This window comes from Tachypleus tridentatus, chromosome 1 (genome assembly GCF_004210375.1).
Source record: "Tachypleus tridentatus isolate NWPU-2018 chromosome 1, ASM421037v1, whole genome shotgun sequence".
NCBI lineage: Eukaryota > Metazoa > Arthropoda > Merostomata > Xiphosura > Limulidae > Tachypleus > Tachypleus tridentatus.
In genome coordinates, this window is record NC_134825.1 from 72468975 (window position 1) to 72489813 (window position 20839).

At 33.1% G+C, this 20839-nt stretch overlaps 1 protein-coding gene across 2 annotated transcripts in view; it reads right to left on the bottom strand.

Moving 5' to 3' along the window:
* Positions 1 to 290: 290 nt before the first annotated feature.
* Positions 291 to 20839, bottom strand: part of LOC143252099 (uncharacterized) — a 41435-nt gene continuing 20886 nt past the window's right edge. For both annotated transcript variants that reach the window (XM_076503722.1, XM_076503730.1), the window contains exons 3-4: positions 4013 to 4227; positions 291 to 2957 (exon numbers count right to left, since the gene is read on the bottom strand). In XM_076503722.1, the coding sequence (XP_076359837.1) occupies positions 2841 to 2957; positions 4013 to 4227 (332 nt within the window). In that variant the 3' untranslated portion in view covers positions 291 to 2840. The remainder of the gene's footprint in view (positions 2958 to 4012; positions 4228 to 20839) is intronic.

The window sequence follows — 20839 nt, forward strand, 5'->3', positions numbered from 1 at the left end:
GTTCATAATGTTACGTTTCAAATATCGCATTCTTGCACACTTTTCTAATATTATGCATTAAACTTCTACACACAAAAAACACATACGAGCACATATACGTAAATATATCTTTTAAGTTGATATTTTCAGTTAGAAATATCTTAAGCTATAAATTGTTTGCACACAATTGTAGTAACTCCTAAAATAAAATTCCTCAATTATATTGCATTTATTCAGCATAAGCTATTCTACAGAACAGTTTAACTCAGTGTTGTCTTCAGTTTAAAAATAATTCCAAAATAAATCGAAAAAAACAGTAAATACCAGATCTTTATTTCTCTGAATGTCTTTTCAACTTCTATGAAAAATACAATTGACAGTTGCTATATTTCTAAAAGCCTTACTTTTAACTAATACTTCAAGTTACCCAAAAAATCCATCTCTTCATTTTTAGTTCAAGTTTAATATAAGAAACTTGGTTGTATTAAAAAATATAGCTGATTATTTTCAACTTTATATCGTGAGGTACGTTTGTTCTCTCAGTAGAAATTCTCTCTCTGCTCTTTCATTGCTACTATTGAATAAATAACATTTTATTTCTGATATATATATATATATACATATATTTCAACTTTATCAGACTATAAAAAATTTCTTTACAGAAAATAAAAAACTTACTTATATGTAGCTTAATGTATAGAAACATTAAACTGCTCGGTAGTACTAAAACGTTTAAGACTAAAAATCATAAAAACGTTATATAGTTCAGCTTGTTTTGAAGATATACAAATCGTAGGCCTAACAACTTTTTTAATCAACGACTGTATTTTCTAATTTTCAGTCATTTACTTCCATTGTTTAAGTTCAGTAAGAATGAAGATTCAGCTGTAGACAAAACATGAATGAAACTAAGAGATACATTTTCACACTATATGTCACACAATAAAACAAGTCAGTAATCACGTCATTTACAGTTTGCACTTGTGATGACTAGGAACTGTGTATTCTTGATACGATTACTAACTCAAAGTACTTACGTATGAGCGAAACCAAAGAAGAATATGTATTATGTCAATCGCACCAGATCTGCCATATTCAGTGCCAGGGAGACCTTTCGCCAATACCAGGGATCATCAGGCCGGTTTGGGCGTTTTTATATCAACAATTTCGTGAAATACTATGGTGCGAACTATATTAAATAAGTGAATTTAATCTATCATCAATTTCAGTTAAGTAGTTTACAACTCGTAATTATGGTAAAACTTAATAATACATAATCATTATTATTAATTTCATTTAACTTTTTTTTTTGTTTGTTTGGAAATTTCGCACAAAGCTACTCGAGGGCTATCTGTCCCTAATTTAGCAGTGTAAGACTAGAGGGAAGGCAGCTAGTCATCACCACCCACCGCCAACTCTTGGGCTACTCTTTACCAACGAATAGTGGGATTGATCGTAACATTATACACCCCCCACGGCTGGGAGGGCGAGCATGTTTAGCGCGACGCGGGCGCGAACTCGCGACCCTCGGATTACGAGTCGCACGCCTTACGCGCTAGGCCATGCCGCGCCTTTCATTTAACCCCGATTATTATTATTATTTTGAATTAACTTTACTGTAATTCGCTAAATCTTGTAGCACATTTGCTTGTCCCTGTAGCGAGCTAAGTCATCTCACTGGGAATTCTAAGAACCTAACGTCTACTTCTAAACTAATTTTTGAAACAAAGACAGAAACAAACTTGTAACGTTTTGTAAAGATACATGTCAAATATTCTGTACGAGCAACTAAAATGTAAATACAAAATTACGGAAAGTCAGTCAAAATTTTGTAATGAAACGAAAATTTAATGTATTACCACATTATAATAAATTAGTGTGGAATGTTATGAGCGACTAAAAAATCACTTGGTTGTGTTCCGTGTTTAAAACTAATTACTTGTTTATTTATGTACTTGCTAAAACAAAATTAGTAAAACGAGATCCATGAAACATGATATACACGTATGAATGACTAAATCAAACAATTTTTGAAGACGAACTGTCAAACGAAGATTATAATAAAAATCTTTTAGTTGTGTGCTTGACGAAAACGTACACAAAAAAGGCTTAAGGTGCCGCTGGTGTCGAGAACTGTCCCTAATTACCAAGGGACATGGCGGACATAAGATATCACATAATGCTTTATAAATTAGCTTATTCCTTCACTTGCATATAAATATGTTTTCCCTGACAGAGAATTCTGAGAAACAATATTAACACTTTGGTTCATAGACCCTTACAAGTTACGCCACCAGCAGAAAAACCACGACATTATTTTAGAACAGCGTTACACAGATATTCATTCACAACTCGAGGATAGAGTTGTAAGTTGACAGTTTTGTCGTCAACTCGATGCATGCCCGTCTGAAGTTAATATATGTGTAAATTCTTGGTTTGATGCGACGTTATGTTTCTATATATATATAATCCTTAAATATCGGCTCCACCTGTTGTGAAATTACAATCCCTCATGTATTATAGTATCTCATATCCAAATTGTTCAATGTCTCTGATATCGGATGAATATTTTAAGTCCGACGTGTTCAATGTTTTCTTAACTTACACATCAACATCACGAGAAAAAGAAGTTAATATTGAACAATAAGAAATGTTTTCTTCTGGTTTGAGCAAATCAGTTCTGAGACTAACCGATACATTACAACACAAGGTGTTAAAAAAATCTCACACTGCTCTGTTTCCTTAATCATATATGTTTGTAAACACATAGCTTATTAACTACAAACATATCCTTTCATTGTAGAGTCTGTTCATCTGGCGAAAGGAAGCTGCACAAGGACCACTCTTGTGAGAGATAAAAGTCACTGAAGAGAAAATGGATCGTCATTGGTCGATGAACTCTGACACCTACTTGCTTGTTCGTCATCTGCACGTGATTGTGGCATGAGGTTATTCTCTCCTTCCTGTACAATTTCGCTCTGTAAAAATAACATACACTTATCAAGGGAACTTTTATCAACAGCCATTTCTGTTGAAGTGTCCTAGAAAGCAAGCTGGAAATTAAAAAGTTAAAGAACGATATAAAAAACACATTAACTGGGAGGGAGTTTTTCCTCGGTTTCTGTCTACAGCTGTGGTTTGCTGACCAATCAATACGATTTCTGTTCCTAGAAAAAAGTCGAGAAGTCTGAAGGAAGTTCAAATATTGTTTCTAAGTATTTCGTACAGTACGGAAATAGAAAAGAAATGGCTGTTTGATTTAGACGTTTTTGTTGCATTGTTCTCTTAAGCTAATGTGTCTAGCATAAATATGTTAATATTTTGTTAAATGCTATCATCTGAGAACTATATAGCGTCGGAAACTGATGCACCGAAGTTAATGGTATTTGACTTTAATATTCAGTGTCATTTAACCACATTTTAATAGAATGATTGCATCTCTAATTCTACCCCGCTTAAGTGATATTGCTTGGTGTTAAGTTGTAACACTCTGAGAATGTAATTTTTAAATGTATTTTGGTCACAGATACACACTTAAATAGTTGCATTATCTTAAGCATTAAATACGTAATTGATTGTAGATTATTAAACGAAAATAAAACTTAAATAAAGAATGAATATTTCTCAAATCAAGTATGTATTTCTCGGGGCTTTTAATAACTACAGTTGGAAATATCTAAAGTTCGAACCGTATTTTGCCGCTATAAATACTCTACACTCTCAGCTGTGCAGAGTGAAAATATAAACTTTTTAACATTTTTCTCTTTATAACAAAATCTATAAAAAATCATTCTTCTCATAATCATTCATCTTAGGTTGCAAAATAAAAATTTTATCACGAATTTAATAGTTTCGGAATAAAAATATCATAAGAGCAAACATCACCTGTTCATTACCGAAGTTCAATTTGATTTATTAAAATTTTGAGGATATTAAACATCTTATAGAAGTTGTTTTCAGCGTTTAGTTTTCATATTACTTGGATAAACACAAACTACATTAGGGTTTACAACTGAGAAGTATATGTACTTACATAAGATTCTTCAAATTCTCTACTAATTCTCCTCAAAATGTACCCCACTTCCTGAACCCTTTCGCTCATAGACTGAGACCGGTTGCGTGATTGAAGATGAGGATTTAAAGATGGTGTTTGGACCACATCTGGGAGGGATTCGTTAGAAACATGAATTCTTTGGAATGTCATGGATAAATTATCAGTTTGGTCTAACATGTTGATGGCTGAATCACCTGTAAAAATTATCACGACAATAAAAGGATCAGTTGAACATTCTGTTACTAGGAAAATCAGGGGTTCGATTCCCCTCCGTGGACTCAAAAGATAGTCCAATGTGGCTTTGCTATAAGAAAAATACACACATACGCTGTTGGGACGAAATGATTGCGTAAAATACTTCACTCTATCATGAAACAAGTTTGAATCATGACGTCATCTCCAGAGGAAGTATGTATTACATTTCATACGTCATCTTATACTGAGAACATTAAGTAAGATATCGAAAAACAAAACGTAATTGAGCAGCCAGAAACAATAATTATAAACGGATTTTATGTGTCACTTTTGGATTTTACTGAAAACACGGTGTAACAATGCGAGGGGAAATTATAATATATTAAAAAATGAACTCGTTATGAGAATCTTTCGGAATTTAAATTAATTTTGACTTAATACGTGATTTTGTAATGTTAAAACTTGCAAAAAATATATCAAAATTCCGACCCTGCGAAAGGAAATGCTTATATAAATAAAGGAAAAAGCATAATCCCAAACATAAGTTATGAAAAACAATTTAAATTGAAAAACACATATTACCCAATTGCATAAATTCTGTGTACCTTATTTGATTAACATTCTAGTTCAAACAGCAGTATGGTATATACGTCGCTGACTTAACTCAAAGTACTTATCTCAAGGGCCCGGCATGGCCAGGTGGTTAAGGCACTCGACTCATAATCCGAGGGTCGTGGGTTCGAATCCCTGTCACACCACACATGCTCGCTCTTTCAGCCGTGGAGGCATTATAATGTGACGATCAATCTCACTATTCCTTGGTAAAAGTGGATGGTGATGACTAGCTGCCTTCCCTCTAGTCCTACACTGCTAAATTAGGGACGGCTAGCGCAGATAGCTCTCGTGTAGCTTTGCGCGAACTTCAAAACAAACAAACAAACAAACAAACTTATCTCAATCGCGAAAATTATGCTTTGTTTAAGTAACTTTACCTAATGTACATTAATAAAGTTCCTCAGCAACTTATACCAAAACTTCAAATACATGGATTTAACAAACGTTAGATTGAATCCATAAATAAACTAAATAAATACAGTTGTACATTACCTTGTAAATGTTAGTGAAATATATAATGATTAAACAGATATTTAAAAATCGGATAGAAAATGCTTTTAACATAATGGTCTATATCGTTTAAGAAAGACAAGCAGTCCTATTAATTGTTTTACCATGCTCCACGGTGGTTCAGGGGTACGTTTGAGGACTTATAAATCTAAACATCAGGTTTCGATACTTGCAGTTGGCGGAGCATAGATAGCCCATTGTGCAGCTTTGTGCTTAATTTGAAATAACAACAATAACTTCTCTTTAAACATTATCTAATTGAGCAAATTCAAGGTATTTACTTTCTTTTACATATTTTGAACCAAATCGTCCCCACAATAAAAATTACGTCGTCAGATAACTTGTCATTCGATACCAGTTCACACGCGCTCGTGCATGCTAACCGGTTTTTGTATTTGCCTTCTTTCAGATTCCTCGGTTTTAAACATCAAATACGGAATATAAACAAGGAAAGTGAGAATCAAATCCCAGATTTTAACGCTGTAAGTCTTCAAACTCAGCTACGTTCCACCAGGTGACAGATATATAAATACACGAAACCACACGTACCACACGAAACATCGCAATATCCAAACATCAAATCTGTGTTAGAACGGCACAACAATCTGTCCGAAATGTTGTAGACAAAAAAAAGATCATGATAACAGATTTTAATCTGTACATCACACTTATGTATTACTGTTCCAGTTTAAAGACGCCTACTTAGTATGATAAAGAAACACGATCTCTTGTTCTGTACAACAAGCATTTGTGAATAGAAAAAAAAGGAAAATTATAAAGAGTTACTTGTTACTTCATCAAACACTGTTTGCGGCTATAAAACAAAACGATTTCAAATACGTTTTCCCTCTAAGTCAAGAAACTTATTTCAATATACCTGTTATTGCTAGAAATTCGACCACAATACTGATTCTACTAACTAGTCTTCAGGTGACATTTTTGTCATCAAACATTAGTTTTGTTTGTTTGGAATTTCGCACAGAGCTACTCGAGGGCTATCTGTGCTAGCCGTCCCTAATTTAGCAGTGTAAAACTAGAGGGAAGGCAGCTAGTCATCTCAACTCGTGGGCTACATTTTTACCAACGAAAAGTGGGATTGACCGTAACATTATAACGCCCCCACGGCTGAGAGGGTGAGCATGTTTTTTCGCGAACCCGCGACCCTCAGATTACGAAGCGCACGCCTTAACGCGCTAGGCCATCATCAAACATTAGCACAAACTTAAAAATAACAGTATCGAGATGATGATCGTGTTCGTTGTATTTTTACAAAACCCTAATTTATATAACTATCGAGATACCACAGAAAATATTCAGCCTATAACAACAATACGTATGTGTTAATACGGTGATGTTACATTGCATACATATATAAGTATGCGCCCTGGCTTCACGAGCAAATGTGCTACAACGTTTAGCGAATTATCGACTGTTCAGTCTCGCAGCTTATAACTTTATACACGTACGAATTTCACAGACATTTCAGAGCAAATAGATTCCTATGGTGAAATTGTTAAACGATACAAAACCAAAAGATACAACATATGAAAGAAGAGTGGCCTCAAAGTTCTTAATGGAAGCAGAAGAACCCATTTAAAAATTGTTTGTATGAGTAAAGAGCTTCAAAACCACAGCCGAAGTCAATCTGAAGAAACGTTCTTGCCTTCAAAGTGAAAGCTATGGTTACAAATACAAACAACACACGGAAAGAAATAAAGATGAGTGTATATCCTCTGAAGTTATCAACATCATGCAGAAACAATGGTTCAACCCCAAAGAAGACCTCCTAGATTCCAACCACAACTACAAGTAAACGTCTCTACTCATGAAACAAATTGAAGTCACAGAACCCCATGCTACCACTTACATACTCACAGCAATCCATTCTACCACTCACATACTCACAGCAATCCATTCTACCACTCACATACTCACAGCAATCCATTCTACCACTCACATACTCACAGCAATCCATTCTACCACTCACATACTCACAGCAATCCATTCTACCACTCACATACTCACAGCAATCCATTCTACCACTTACATACTCACAGCAATCCATTCTACCACTTACATACTCACAGCAATCCATTCTACCACTCACATACTCACAGCAATCCATTCTACCACTTACATAGTGACAGCAATCCATTCTACCACTTACGTAGTTACAGCAACCAATCCCTCCACTTATATAATCATATCAATCTCATCTTACCACCTTCATAGTCAAAGCAACCAAATCTATAACTTATGTAGTCACAGCAACCAATTCCACCACTTATTAACCTCATTCTACCACATACGTATGAGTTCCTCAGTGAAACTTCAATGGTCTTTTGTACCTTTGTTCTTATATGTGACCTTAATATCGACTTCACTTACAGTGGGAGATTTGTGGAGAAAAAAAATTCAGAGTGAGTAGAGACTAAGATTGACCTTACGGTAATCAGAATAAACCTTATCGAAGGTGAAGGAAGTTGTTTAACGAATAGCGTCTCTCTGATAAAGTGCGATTAATGTTAGGATAGGAACAGATAGACGTATTTATGAGGTTCACTGGACATCAAACACATACTTTGATTATTTGGGTCAAAGACAATACAGATAATTGACTAAATCTACTCTTATTGCATTACAAAGGAAATGGTTAGCATAAGGTACATCATTTATGGATATATGGACAAGAGATTCGCTAGCGAGAGATTATTCTTATTGTATATGTTTTCTCTTGTGTGATTTACCATTTATATATTGTGTAGCATATTTTATTTTATATTTATCTTGTTTGGTAACAAATACGTAAAAATAATGTTTTTAAGCCAACAACTATGTGTACTGATAATAATGAAACCTTCCAACGAGATAACAAAAGCCACAAGCTGAAGTTATGAAACCTAAACAGAATATTTCTGTATAATGTACCTTAGATATGAGCACCTTAAATGCGTCAACACGACGCCTATTTATGAGCAATACTATTTTGTTTATCAAAAGATTAGCGCAGGTGATCTGTGTGTGACCTAATCGTTACCATGAAAGATTGTGAATACGATGGTCTGCACTTTAGACTAATGAGTGCATTATAGAAGAGAGAGCCAAATCCCATTAACTAGAGCAATCCCAGAATTGACGGAGTTAATTATAACTAGCTTATTTTCCTCTAGCTTAAAATTAGAAACGGTTAGCCTGAGTATTCTAAACAAACAAATTGGTGCTATTAATACTGACGTCATTTCCTTCGTAATATCCGTTATTTACCACAACGTTAGTCAAGCGTTTCAGAGACTACCGAGCTATTGAATAAAAATTGTAAATATAAAGGATCTTTCCATTTTGAGTGTGTATTGTAGTTAACGGTATTTCTTTATAAATCCTTGTCATGAATGTATGTAACTATGCAACACTTTATCACACTTTTCTGTTTAAATAATGATTCTCTGTAACTGTAGCAAGACTGCGCAATCACTAGGACATGGAAAGAAGATGACGTCATTTCAGATTTTACGACTTAAATAATCTACATAACTTATAATTAGCAAAAACAAAATCCCTAATCTCTTACTCAGAAACCAACCCAAAATAATCAGTGAAACTTCTTTTGTCACAATTGACGTCACATTATTCTAGATACGACTGGCGTAAGTCAATTAAGCAATTACATGTGAAAAGGAACTAAAATATAATTTGCGTTAAATCTCAAAGATGTTATTAATTTTACACGTGAATTATTACAAATATTTAATTATCAGATAAAAAAAAATAAACTTCTCATGCATTTATGAAAAAATACAAACTGCCTGTACTGTTAAAAAATATGCCAACAAACATTTTACATATGAATACTAACAAAACACATAAACACATAACTACATAAACAATTTGAAGCTTCAAATAATGAGTACGTTTGTCATTACTATACTTTTAACCCTTTAAGTGTATATCTTACAGTTACAATTAACCGTACGTTACACGATAATTACGTCTGACAAAAATTTAAATCTGTTATACCTTTACTTAAAAGTTGTCAGAAAATAATAAGATTATCTAATACAACCAAATTTAATCTTGTAACTTAAAAAATGCCCTATTATACTATCACATAGATAACAACAACAGACGGTGCTATATATTTGTTTGTTTGTTTGAAATTAAGCACAATGCTACAAAATGGTATACTCGGTTTCTAGTGTTCTAAGTCCACAGACATTTTTAACACACAAATAACACCAACACGATTTAACATTTAAAACAAATATAGAACACCAACATCGATGTGGTATTATTTACAACAAACAAAGAATATAAAATGACGATGTAACATTTATAAAAGGCAAATAACATTAACAATCGATGAAATGTTTATAGCAAGCAATGGACAATAACAGATGACGCAATATTTATAACAGACAGTGAACGAAAAGAGACGATGCAATATTTATAACAAACAAAGAACATCTTAAGACCGGGCAACACTTATAAAAGGAATAACACTTAAATAATCCATGAAATATTTATCTGAGACAATGAACATCAACAGATGATGGAATATTTATCACAGATAGGAAACACTAAAATACAGATACATATAATATATACAACTGTGAAGTATTTGTCACAGCTGGATAACACAGATATTATATTATTTATTTAGAATATATGCAATGTGAAACAGGGCAATATTTGTTAGCTAGAGGACGCTAACATACAATATAGTATTTAGAAAACTCAGAAAACAACGGTAACATAAAACTATTGACGGCTCGAGAGGATTAACACATTCTGTAGTAATTCTTTGTATAAACGAAAAAATACTGACAGACTAGATAGTATTTATAACAGATACAAAGAATTTAATGACTTCTTAAGTATTTATATCACCTACAGAGTACCAACAGAACGTACAGTATTTATAATAGACAGTGAACACACATAGTAATTTTGATAACAGCTGGAGAACCTTTTAGCATTTATATAATCAAGAATGAACACACAGAAAAATAGCGTTTATAACATATACAGACTCTCTAAAATTTCTAAGAGCTAGAAAACATAGAGACTGTGTAGTACGTATAATACCAAAAGAACAGTAACAAACTGAGTAGTACGTTTCAGGACTAAAGACGTTATAACAGACTATGAAGTATCTATAATAATTAAATACCATTAACAAACTGAATAGAATGTATAATAACTAAATATCATTAACAAACTGTGCAATATGTATAATACCAAAAGAACAGTAACAGACTGCGTACTATTTATAATAACTAAATAACGGTAACAGACTGTGTAATATGTATAATAATTAAATACCATTAACAAACTGTGTAGTATGTATAATAACTAAATATCATTAACAAACTGTGCAATATGTATAATACCAAACGAACAGTAACAGACTGCGTACTATTTATAATAACTAAAAGACGGTAACAGACTGTGTAGTATGTATAATAATTAAATACCATTAACAAACTGTGTAGTATGTATAATAACTAAAGAAAAGTAGCAAACTGTGCAATATGCATAATAACTAAAAAACAGTAACAGACTTGTAGCATTATAGTAACTAAAGACAGCAACAGACTATGTAGTATGTATTATAACTAAAGAACAGTAATAGTCTGTATAGTATGCATAATAACTAAAGAATTGTAAAAGACTGTGTACTCTGTATAATAACTAAAGAACAGTTACAGACTGTGTAGTATGTATAATAACTAAAGAACAGTAGCAAACAGTGTAGTATGAATAATAACTAAAAAACAGCTTCAGACTGTGTAGTATGTATAATACCCAAGAACAGTAATAGTCTGTGTAGTGTGTATAATAACTAAAGAACAGTAGCAAACAGTGTAGTATGAATAATAACTAAAAAACAGCTTCAGACTGTGTAGTATGTATAATACCCAAGAACAGTAATAGTCTGTGTAGTGTGTATAATAATTAAGAACAGTAACAAACTGTGTAATAAAGAACAGTAAAAGACTGTGTAGTATGTATAGTAACTAAAGAACAGCAACAGACTATGTAGTAGGTATAATAACTAAAGAGCAATTACAGACTGTGTAGTATGTATAATAACTAAAGAACAGTAACAAACTGTGTAATAAAGAACGGTAAAAGACTGTGTAGTATGTATAATAACTAAAGGACAGTGGCAAACTGAGTAGTATGTATAATAACTAAAGAACAGTAACAAACTGTGTAATAAAGAACGGTAAAAGACTGTGTAGTATGTATAATAACTAAAGAACAGTAACAAACTGTGTAATAAAGAACGGTAAAAGACTGTGTAGTATGTATAATAACTAAAGAACAGTGGCAAACTGAGTAGTATGAATAATAACTAAAGAACAGTAACAAACTGTGTAATAAAGAACGGTAAAAGACTGTGTAGTATGTATAATAACTAAAGGACAGTGGCAAACTGAGTAGTATGTATAATAACTAAAGAACAGTGACAAACTGTGTAATAAAGAACGGTAAAAGACTATGTAGTATGTATAATAACTAAAGGACAGTGGCAAACTGAGTAGAGTGTATAATAACTAAAGAATAGTGACAAACTGTGTAATAAAGAACGGTAAAAGACTATGTAGTATGTATAATAACTAAAGAAGATTAACAGCTTGTGCAATATGTATAGCAGCTAAGGAACAGTAACAAATTGTGTAGTGTGTATAATAACTAAAGAACAGTAATAGACTGCGCAGTATATATAGTAACTAAAAATAACATTAATAGGCTGTGCAGTATGAATAGTGACTAAAGAACATTAACAAACTGTGCAATATATATAATAACTGAAGAACGGTAAAGGACTGTGTAGTATGTTTCATAACTAAACATTAACAGACTGTACGGTATGTATAGTAACTAAAGAAGAGTAAGAGACTGTGTGGTATACATAATAACTAAAGTACAGTAACAGACTGTGAAGTATGTATAGTAACTAAAGAAGAGTAAGAAACTGTGAAGTATGTATAGTAACTAAAGAAGAGTAAGAGACTGTGAAGTATGTATAGTAACTAAAGTATAGTAACAGACTGTGTGGTATACATAATAACTAAAGTACAGTAACAGACTGTGAAGTATGTATAGTAACTAAAGTATAGTAACAGACTGTGAAGTATGTATAGTAACTAAAGTATAGTAACAGACTGTGTGGTATACATAATAACTAAAGTACAGTAAGAGACTGTGTGGTATACATAATAACTAAAGTACAGTAACAAACTGTGAAGTATGTATAAAAACGAAAGAACTGTAAAAGACTGTGTAGTATGTATAACAACTAACGAAAAGTAACAGACTGTTTAGTAGGCATAGTAACTAAAGAACAGCAACAGACTGTAGCATGTATTATAACTAAAGAACAGTAACAGACTGCGCAATATGTATAGTAACTAAAAAAATAATGATTGTGTTGCATATAGACTAACCGAAAACATTAATAGACTGTGCAACTAAAGAACATTAACAGATTGTGTGGTACGTATAATACTTAAGGAATATTAACAGATTGTGTGGCATGTATAATAACTAAAGAGCAGTAACAGATAGTATAGTATGTATAGAAACTAACGAACAGTAAAACACTTTATAGTATGTATAATAACTAAAGAACGTTAACAGACTGGGTAGTATGTATAGTAATTAAGGAGCTGTAACAGACACTGCAATATGTATAGTAATTAAGGAGCTGTAACAAACACTGCAGTATGTATAGTAATTAAGGAGCTGTAACAGACACTGCAATATGTATAGTAATTAAGGAGTTATAAGAGATTGTTTAGCGTGTATAATAACTTTATAACTTTAAAAGAATGGGTAGTATGTATAATAAATGAAGAACATTAACAGATTGTGCGGTATGTATAGTAACTAAGGAACACTGGCAAACTGTGTGGTATGTATAATAATTAACGAACAGTAATAGACTGTGTAGTATGTATAATAACTAAAGAACATTAACAGATTTTGTTGTACGTGTACAAACTTAAAAACTGTAACAGAGTGTGTAGTACGTATATTAACGAAATAACAGTACGAGACTGTGAAGTACGTATAATAACTAAAGAATAGCAACAGACTGTACAGTAGGTACTGTACAAACTAAGGAATAATAACAGACTATGTAGTATATATAATAATTAAAGAACAGAAAGAGACTGTATTGTATGTATAATAACTAGAGAACATTAAAAGATTGTGTAGTACGTATAATAACTGAAGAACAGTAACAAACTGTGCAATATGTATAATAACTGTGTATTATGTATAATAATTAAACAACGGTAACAGAGTGTAGTATGTATAATAATTAAAGAACATTAAGAGACTGTGTAGTACGTATAATAAAAAAGAACATTAACAGAGTGTGCAGTATGTTTAATAACAATAGAACATTAACAGACTCTACGGTATGTATAATATCTACGGAACAGCAACAGTCTATGTAGTATGCATAATAACTAACGAATAGTAACGGGCTGTGTAGTATGCATAATAACTAACGAATAGTAACGGGCTGTGTAGTATGCATAATAACTAAAGAACGGTAACTGACTGTGTAGTATGTATAATAACTAAAGAACGGTAACTGACTGTGAAGTAAATAACGGTAAAAGAGTTTGTATTATTTATAACAGTTATTAATTAGTTAGTTTTTAGTACATATAACAGCAAAAAAGCAGTTAATGACCATAGAATTGAATCAGAACCGATTTTATGTTCATTCGGTATTGAGATATTGTAGGTTATGGTGATTTCATTATTGAATTGTATAACAATAAATTTATGGACGAGTGAAAAACTAACTTATAATAGAATTACAATCCCACTATTTGTTGGTAAAAGAGTAGCCCAAGAGTTGGCGGTGGGTGGTAATGACTAGCTGCTTTCCCTCTAGTCTTACACTGATAAATTAGGGATGGCTAGCACAGATAACCCTCGTGTAGCAATGCGCGAAATTCAAAACAAACAAGCCTTTATTAGGTATTTGTCTTTTCACGAGTTACTTAAGTGTGCATTACGATAATCACGTTGATTAAAATACAGTGCTGTAAAACCATGTTAAAAATGAGTTTGCACAAAACAGCTTTAAGAAACAAACAGCATAGATTGCAGATTCTCTCTTTGAGAAGAAATGAATTTTGGCTCAACCAGATATATTTGCGCCACCTAGTATTATTACCGTTTATGAAATAATTTGGAGTCTAGAGTAATTTGGTATTAATATCTTTCCATGAATATGGTAAAAGTTGACTAACTATGCAACAATTGTATTAATTTTATTTGCTTGGTAGATCAGAAAAATGAAATAATTCATTTGATAATAGATATTGTTAAATCAGAAGTTTAATATAAGTTGAAGCAAACATGGTTTATCTTAAAGTTGGGTTTCACAATACTATTAGATATTAAAAGTGAAATATCCTTCATTAGATGAGCTTATACAGGACTTTAGACGAGAATTTTGTTACGTAATATTAATTTACTTTTGTTTTTATTAATAATATTACACAATGTACTCCGTCTTACAGGCTTCAAACATCTTTTTGGTCAAAACAAAGAACTAAACCTGTCAACAGTTTAAACTCAGAGTGATAAAGAATACGTCTGGACAAGATGAACGATGCAGGGATCTTTGGATCGTGTTTGGACATGTCTCCAGGGGCGGACGATACAAGGAGTAAGTAGTGCTCTGCAGTGTCTTTAGACACTGTAATAATGTAGGGTCATAAACTAAAGGGAAGACAACTACTCATCACCACCCACCGCCAACTCTTGGGCTACTCTTTTACCAACAAATGGTGGGATTGATCGTTAAATGTAACTACCCCACGGCTGAAAAGGCGAACATGTTTGGTGCGACTGAGATTAGAATCCGCGACTCTCGGATTACGAGTCGAATGTCCTAACCATCTGGCCATGCCAAGCCAGGTTAAGAAAAGGTAACCTATCATATCTAGCAGTGACGTCACTGTTGCCAATCAGTTTTTCACTAAAGAAATTAGTCACGTATTTACAGATGTGTTACGTGAAACTACACTGTGTTTTTCGTGAATCAAGGTACTAGATTTTTTACGTGTTTATTGTATGCAAAGTTAAAATCGCGATGTATATTACTAAGCCGGACTGTGTAGTTGCGAAGTATCAGATTTCAAAATTTATATAAATACTCGTTGAAAAGGGAACTTTAAAAGGACGCATGCCGATAAAAGATTAGCTTAATATCAAACCTAATTCGGTGATAATAGCTACTGTAACTCCAAGAGAAATACAAACAAAGAAATTAAAGAAGGACTGAAAGAACCTGTGTTTGTGCAGTTTAGTATGTTAATAATGAATCCAAAATCATTACGTAAATCTTGCATATGTATAAGTTTTAGTGATGTTTTGAAATTACGTTCCAGCTTAAAACAAAGCACCTTTGTTGTCACGTGACTCCAAACAAAAGTTCACACTTTGATAAAAGAAAATCAACAACTCAAGGAAGACGTAGCATCACATAGATTGTAAGAAGTAGAAAATATCTTGGAAGACGTATCATCACTTAGACTGTAAGAAGTAGAAAATATCTTGGAAGACGTATCATCACATAGACTGTAGGAAGTAAAAAATATCTTGGAAGACGTATCATCACATAGACTGTAAGAAGTAGAAAATATCTTGGAAGACGTATCATCACGTAGACTGTAAGAAGTAGAAACTATCTTGGAAGACGTATCATCACATAAACTGTAAGAAGTAGAAACTGTCTTGGAAGACGTATCATCACATGGACTGCAAGAAGTAGAAAATATCTTGGAAGACGTATCATCACATAGACTGTAAGTAGTAGAAAATATCTTGGAAGACGTATCATCACGTAGACTGTAAGAAGTAGAAACTATCTTGGAAGACGTATCATCACATAAACTGCAAGAAGTAGAAAATATCTTGGAAGACGTATCATCACATAGACTGTAAGTAGAAAGTATCTTGGAAGACATTTCATTTCATCACATAGATTGTAAGAAGTAGAAAATATCTTGGAAGACATTTCATTTCATCACATAGATTGTAAGAAGTAGAAAATATCTTGGAAGACATTTCATTTCATCACATAGATTGTAAGAGGTAGAAAATATCTTGGAAGACATTTCATTTCATCACATAGATTGTAAGAAGTAGAAAATATCTTGGAAGACATTTCATTTCATCACATAGATTGTAAGAGGTAGAAAATATCTTGGAAGACATTTCATTTCATCACATAGATTGTAAGAAGTAGAAAATATCTTGGAAGACATTTCATTTCATCACATAGATTGTAAGAGGTAGAAAATATCTTGGAAGACATTTCATTTCATCACATAGATTGTAAGAAGTAGAAAATATCTTGGAAGACGTATCATCACTTAGACTGTAAGAAGTAGAAAATATCTTGGAAGATATTTCATTTCATCACATAGATTGTAAGAGGTAGAAAATATCTTGGAAGACATTTCATTTCATCACATAGATTGTAAGAGGTAGAAAATATCTTGGAAGACATTTCATTTCATCACATAGATTGTAAGAGGTAGAAAATATCTTGGAAGACATTTCATTTCATCACATAGATTGTAAGAAGTAGAAAATATCTTGGAAGACGTATCATCACTTAGACTGTAAGAAGTAGAAAATATCTTGGAAGATATTTCATTTCATCACATAGATTGTAAGAGGTAGAAAATATCTTGGAAGATATTTCATTTCATCACATAGATTGTAAGAGGTAGAAAATATCTTGGAAGACGTATCATCACATAAGCTACCAGAAGTAGAATATATCTTATATCTTGTACATTCATCAGTATAGTTGGACTGCTACCTTGTGAAGAGTGAGTTTTCTTATCGAAATCCTGAATAGTTAGAAGTTGTGCATTGAGTAGAAAAGTATTATCTAAAATTACCCCTCCTGTATAGAAACAATCCCAACTTGTGAGTAAAATAACAAATACATCCTGCAGAAAGTATCCATAAAGAATGATACAGCAGGTATGTTCGAGTTTGTTGCTTTATTCGTGTTCTAAGTGCTAACGAAACCCTCGAATATATAAAGCAAAATAAAAGAGAAAAATGAAAATAATTTCCATGCGTGTAAATCAAAGTAAAATTTTTCGAAAATCTTTATTCTATTCTTGATAGGGCCTGGCATGGCCAAGCGCGTAAGGCATGCGACTCGTAATCCGAGGGTCGCGGGTTCGCGCCCGCGTCGCGCTAAACATGCTCGCCCTCCCAGCCATAGGGGTGTATAATGTGACGGTCAATCCCACTATTCGTTGGTAAAGAGTAGCCCAAGAGTTGGCGGTGGGTGGTGATGACTAGCTGCCTTCCCTCTAGTCTTACACTGCTAAATTAGGGACGGCTAGCACAGATAGCCCTCGTGTAGCTTTGTGCGAAATTCCAAAACAAACAAAACAAACTATTCTTGATAACTTTATTTGGATATGGTGCTTAGAGCAATGTGTACTTTAATAGTATCAAGACCAGCTTCATTTGTTTATTTTTTTTTGTTTTATTTATTTCTCTACAAACATTAAATTGTCCAATTGAATGCTTGTGCATCTAAAGGACTTTCAATGGTTGGCGCCAGTGACATAAGGTCATGTTTGGGGAAGGGGGAGGTAAACTGGTTTGGTCAATGACATCATACTACAATGACCAACCTTATTCAGTGCATGTGAATAGGTTTCCTTCTTTCCATCACGGTTTAATTTTTTTTAAGTCCGAAACTGGTCACCTTTGTTGTAGTCTTAGTACACTCTGCAATCAGCACACAACCTCTCTTTCCTTCTTCCGGTTTCCTGTTTCCGGCTCTCCACATACCATACATGGTTTTTCCAGACGTCTCGAGTTGTTTTTTTTTACCCTAACGCTCACACTCAACCACCACGCTACTAAGTCACCCACCCACTTACGTTAGAGTAGCTCAAACCATTATTATGAAAAGGCTGTAGGAAGTGTTTAATTACTTCAACCTTCAGCTCAAAATTCTAATCTTCTTTTGATTAACTTAACTCACTTTCGCGAGCGGGCTCAAGAGAAACTCAGTTTCTGGACACTTCTAATTATATTTCACTCTCCTAAGAACTCTGATAGACCTTAAATCTAAATAACTACAAAGGATCTTGACTTTTAATCGCACTTTATTTATAAGTTATAACGATCCCACGTTACAGGTAACTTTACACCATGATCTTTAAAATTTATTAGTATGTTGTTGTTTTCATATTTTCAGGCATCCATCTAAAACATGATACCCACTTCTTAAGCACTTAAAATCCAGAATTGTATTCCCAGGGTGGTAAGATTTGATTAAAACATTTGTTCATCTTGTTCAAAATATTTCGATCCACGTCCCAACATTTACGGTATTTCACAGAAAAAAGTCACGTGTGTGGACAAGTAGTAGAATCAAGTAAAGTGTTCTGAGTATAGGATAAATCGTTTACGTCACGTCAGAAACAAGTACGATACACAGATGTGGCTTATATTGTGCGGCAGTGAATTCAGTTCTATCTAACCAAACCATCCTTTTCATTAAAAATACTCCAGACAACAAACAAAAATGTTTGTGTGTACAACGGTTGTTTTTTTTCAGAAATTTTTAGCGCAATATTGGTAAGGTCCTGTGAATAAAAAATACGCTTCGTCCAGTTTTACTGACCAGAAATAAATATGTATTTCTAGAACACTTGCTACTGAATTGTTAATACAATACACTGTATCCTGTGTTTCACAAAACTAAGGAGTTTCAACGTCTAATATAATCTAAACCTTAACCTTATAAAGCCTATGGTATATTCATGGTATATTCAATGGCAAAAAGAAAAGTATAGGATAACGAGGGATATATCAATGTGTAACATTATTAGTTCATTACCCGAGTTATTGTTCGTTTGGCTTGTATATTATTCCACATAAAATAATTATCTCCTATACTGCGAAATGTTCTCAGTAGTTTCATTTTGCTCTGTAACTCTGTGCTCTGTAAACCGTGGGGAATCGAGTCTTGAATTTTAGGATTGTCATTTCGTAAATGTACTACTAACCTACCAGAAACATGGTAAGCACTTTAAACGTGAATTGTACGACCACAACATTGGTACGCAAACTCGATATAAGATTTGATAAGAAAGAAAACATAAAAGACAAGAAAAAATTACACACAGAGAAAAATAGATTTTGGTTAAATTGCAGACTCAAAACGAATGAAGGGTTTACTTTTCAGGACCGTTCTCTATTTACACACCTTTCTAAACTTGAAGGGAATACTATGAAAAAGTGGAATTTTGTCTACAGAAAAGCGTTAAAATTTCCTAAAGAACAAATTGCTCTAAGGTGTTTTTACACTAGGATCTACCAAAGAAATTTAGGAAACTAATGTGTTTGTAAAGGTAACATATAAAACGAAACTTCAAAAAAACATGCAGGTTTCCCCTTTCTAAAATTATCTACGAATGTTTTTAGATAGAAAAGGCATGGCTTATAGGTTCTCCAATGATTAAACTGAGCATACTCGCCCTTGTAACCGCATACGACGTTACAACGTGAAGAACTATCACACTTTTGTTGGTAAAGTGTAGTTTAAGAGTCAGCGTGGGGTGATGTTTACTAGCTGCTTTCCCCCTAATATATTACTTCAAAATTAGTGATAGCTAGCGTAGTTTAAATAGGTTAGTTTTCCTAAGACTACTTCTCTATTCAATAAGGCAATTTCTTTGAAAAAAACAGTGAGAGAAAAAGACTATTGATTACCAGCTGTTTATCTTTCATTAATCATGTTTACATTGCAATGTGCATTATGCTATCTTAATTTCACGAAATTTCCTTAAGTGGTATTACTGTTACAACGTCTTTTTAACATTTGCTATAACGGTTGTATTTACGCCAAACATTTTAGGCCAATGCAAAGGGGGAGAAATTTTATCCCTGGTTCAAGCACCAATGAATTACGGTTGAAAATTTCTTTAAGAGCGAAATAACCAAGTCGTGATTTCTTGTATTCTAATCATTATACGTTTTAGTTTACTTATGTATTTATTTAGGACATTAAATATTCTAAGCTATTTGTTAACTAGGACTGAATTCATTAATGTATACTTTAATTTTTTTTTATCCTGATTTATATAGTTAGTTTATTTTTGACCAGAAAATATTAATACAGAGATATTTTACTTCAAAGTGACGTTCAAATCGTATCGGTTATTTTGCCTCTGACCTGGTATAGCCACTGAAATACCCTATATTATTTCTGTTCTGTTAGCGTACGGTTGTTTCTAACGTCTATGGATAGTCACGTGCTCTAAATGCATGTGTATCCTGATTCCAGAGGATGTAGCCTCAAACGACGAGATGGTCTTTTCAGCGCCTAATAATTTCAATATTCGCTGTAGACACATCCGACTCAATTAATTAAGTAGAAAGCAGTTGTGAAAATACAAC